The sequence below is a fragment of the Corvus brachyrhynchos genome, unplaced genomic scaffold (genome assembly GCF_000691975.1).
Source record: "Corvus brachyrhynchos isolate BGI_N302 unplaced genomic scaffold, ASM69197v1 scaffold200, whole genome shotgun sequence".
NCBI classification, from domain to species: domain Eukaryota; kingdom Metazoa; phylum Chordata; class Aves; order Passeriformes; family Corvidae; genus Corvus; species Corvus brachyrhynchos.
Genome location: NW_008236184.1, coordinates 7,655,535 through 7,658,720, shown reverse-complemented (window position 1 = coordinate 7,658,720; position 3,186 = coordinate 7,655,535). Strand labels below are relative to the sequence as shown.

General features: G+C 38.8%; 1 protein-coding gene across 6 annotated transcripts in view; it reads left to right on the top strand.

Annotated features, from left to right (window-relative positions):
• MEF2A (myocyte enhancer factor 2A) overlaps positions 1–3,186 on the top strand; it is a 75,294-nt gene that overhangs the window by 45,772 nt on the left and 26,336 nt on the right. For 2 of the 6 annotated variants that reach the window (XM_017736647.1, XM_017736633.1), the window contains exon 4: positions 2,312–2,443. In XM_017736647.1, coding sequence (XP_017592136.1) covers positions 2,312–2,443 — 132 coding nt within the window. Of the gene's footprint in view, positions 1–2,311; positions 2,444–2,508; positions 2,659–3,186 lie in introns of all 6 variants that reach the window. The other 4 variants (XM_017736627.1, XM_017736643.1, XM_017736638.1 and 1 more) reach the window with 2 other exon arrangements.

Genomic DNA, 3,186 nt, shown 5'->3' with positions numbered 1-3,186 from the left:
TTTTACTATTGTGTTACTGGGCACTGATAAAAGTTTGCAGGCTTTTTATGGTCAGGTCCTCAAAGTGGTACTTGGTGTTTCGGTGATAAGGAGGCAGAGCTCTGCCTGTCGGACCCAGCTTTATTATCTGTGACAGGGAACTGTGGCTTAAATCCCTCCACAATGACAGGAACCCCATCTGGAGTGACGGTTTCCAGAGCCTGAAATGGGAGATACTGAGGCATTTTCCTTCCTCATGAGTCAAAGCAGAGTTAACCCCATTGTTAGCAAAAATGACATGCAGTCACTGAGAGGAAGAAGGCATTTTTATATTTAAATCTCTTCCTTTTTGTTTAACTTGGAGGATAATTTTCAGACCATTCTGGGGGGATGAACTGGCAGCATTACACTTAAAAGCTTTCCCTGGATCGCTTTAGACTATTGAAAGGAGCTCTAACAAAACTCCCTTGCTGCAAGACTTCAGTTCCTTCAGCATGTTTATCACAGGAGCTGGACTCTGTGTGTGCATGTTTTGCAAGCCCTTTCTTTGCAGAGCCTCAGTGCAGCTCTGTAATCGTGTCCTGGGCACTGCGTGCTGAGGCCGAGTGCTGCATAAAGACATTTGGGTTCTATTTCCAGAGTGCCGTGGGCTGCAGGGGTTAAGTGTAATCCAGCTTATACAGTGTTAACATTTTCCCTGCTGATATCAAAGTGTAGCAGGCTGGCAGGCTGACTTGTTAGGAAGGGCTGGGAGAGGGATAACAGGCTCCGACCTTGAGAGACAGAGCAGCCGGCCCTTGTATGGCCAAGTCCATATACGTGTCCAGCTGATTGGTTGGAGGAGCGGGATCGGAGCTGTGACAGGTGCTGGAGGAGTCTACACCTGTTTTCCCCATCTGCTGATCTAGTGATTACATTTTTGTGGGAGTTCCAGATACTGTGTGGGATACACGGAGCAAGCCAGGAAACTTGAGAAGGAATTGCAGCTTATGGTGAACTGTGATATTAAAGAATTTCAGGCAGTGAATTGGATTTTCAAGTCCTGCTTTAAAACTGCAATAGAAATAAGCAGGATTTTGCATATGTATGAATAGTGAGGAAGTTGTGTGTACTTTTTATTGTACTAAAAATCAGTTGACAGTAAAAAAAATGCTGGTGAATACTATAAGCTAAAATACTTTGTTTTATAAGTCAGAATTTCAGTGCATTATGGAAATTCCTTCTACAGAAAAACATGGGATTTTTTTTTAGTGGTGCTGGAAATGTCAGCTTGCAGATTTCTGATCTTTAGGAGTTTTAATGTGAAATTCATGGAATATTGATAATTTCTGACAAAAAGGAAGTACACAACTCTGTCATGCCTATATAGTCCTACTGCTGCATTATGTACTGATAACGTTTATCTGTTTAAAATCTGCTTTCCTTTTGAAACTTTTTTTTAGAACATTAAAGATTTTTCCACAGGTAATGTTTTAAATACTGTTTTGTTTTAAATTAGAACTTGCAAAGAAAAATTTCTGATTGTGTAATAGGGTGAAAAAGAAAATCAAGAAATACAAATATATCTTGTAATTTGGTCATGAGACCTGTAGTTTCACATCCTTTCTTTAATGCCTGAATTGTAGACAAGCTTGCTTTTTCCCCCCCAGGGGATGTTGATGTGAGCTCTCCATCAGAAAACAGGAAGTAGCTCCATAAAGTTAGTCTAAAGGACTCTGAAAAAGCTTATATTTAGCAAACTAAGTAATTTTAGAGAGGGATTATGTAATTTCTTTTTTGCAGTTCTTGTTATTATGCAGGATGACAGAAGTGCAGGAAGATCCTGCCTTTATCAACTACTGAGATCGAGTGTTGCATATATTAATATCCTGCATTTGTTTAATTGGATCAAACATTTTAGCCACTGTGTTTGTCTAACTGTATGCTTTTTAATATGTGACTATTAAAATTGGGATGCTAAAATGAATTCATTGAAGATCCAGTAAACTGGCTTTTAATTACTGGTGAATACACGAACTCCTTTGCCACAGGCTTGAGTGTTCCTTGTCAGGCGACTTCATTCCATCAGCCAACGTCTAAAAATGATTGTACTTGGAATGCTGGGGAGATGAAGTGGTTGTAGGGGGAAGTTACCTGTGAGATGGCACCTGGATGAACCTTTTCTCTTTGTGTACTTTGCCACTATCTTGAAAGACTGATCCTGTCTGTTGCACAGTGAGTTTTGTCTGTGAAAGTTTGATGTAGGTTCAGGGGCTCTGAATGATTCAGTAGTGTACAAAACTTCTTGGCAAGTTAGTATGATTTGTATGTGAATTTTCCAATTGTATTTCAGACCTTAAGAAAGAAAGGCCTTAATGGTTGTGAGAGCCCTGATGCTGACGATTACTTTGAGCACAGTCCACTATCGGAGGACAGATTCAGCAAACTAAATGAAGATAGTGATTTTATTTTCAAGCGAGGCCCTGTAAGTACTTTTATTTTATCTCTACTTTTTATTTGTTGATCCTTTTTATTAACTTCATTATTTAGGCTCTGAACAAGAAGGAACACAGAGGGTGCGACAGCCCGGACCCTGACACTTCATATGTGCTCACGCCACATACAGAAGAAAAATATAAAAAAATTAATGAAGAGTTTGATAATATGATGCGGAATCATAAAATCGCAGTGAGTACTAAAGTATGGTTTGTGCTTCTCTTACATGCATGAGAATTTTCATGGTGTTTGCTTACCACTGAAAACCACTTCACAGACAAGAGGATGTAATGGCTTGAGAAGGGAAAAACATTTCTGAGGAAAAATGAGATTCTGATATTTGGTCTTGTTAAAATACATTTTATCATAAAGAATCAGAAGATTTATCTCTAGATTTGGTTTTGCACTCACAGTTTTTCCTACCTTTGGAACACAAGATAACATTTAAAAATTTCGGGAGCCCACTGCATTACCTAATCCTACCTAAAATATATTTGCCAAGATAGATTTTCGTTGTGGGATGTAGGATCGTTTATTTACATCTTGTAGGTCTTCATCTGTCTGTTGATCAAGACTTTACAGTATGTGACAAGCAGGCAAATAGAATTGGATTAATTTTGTCATCTAACCAGTAGAATTTATTTTGCTGGAGTCTGGATGTAGAAAGTTATTTAGATATTTAAAACCAAGACTGCTGCACAATGAGGGCCTCAAAAGATTCCTTGTTGCTCC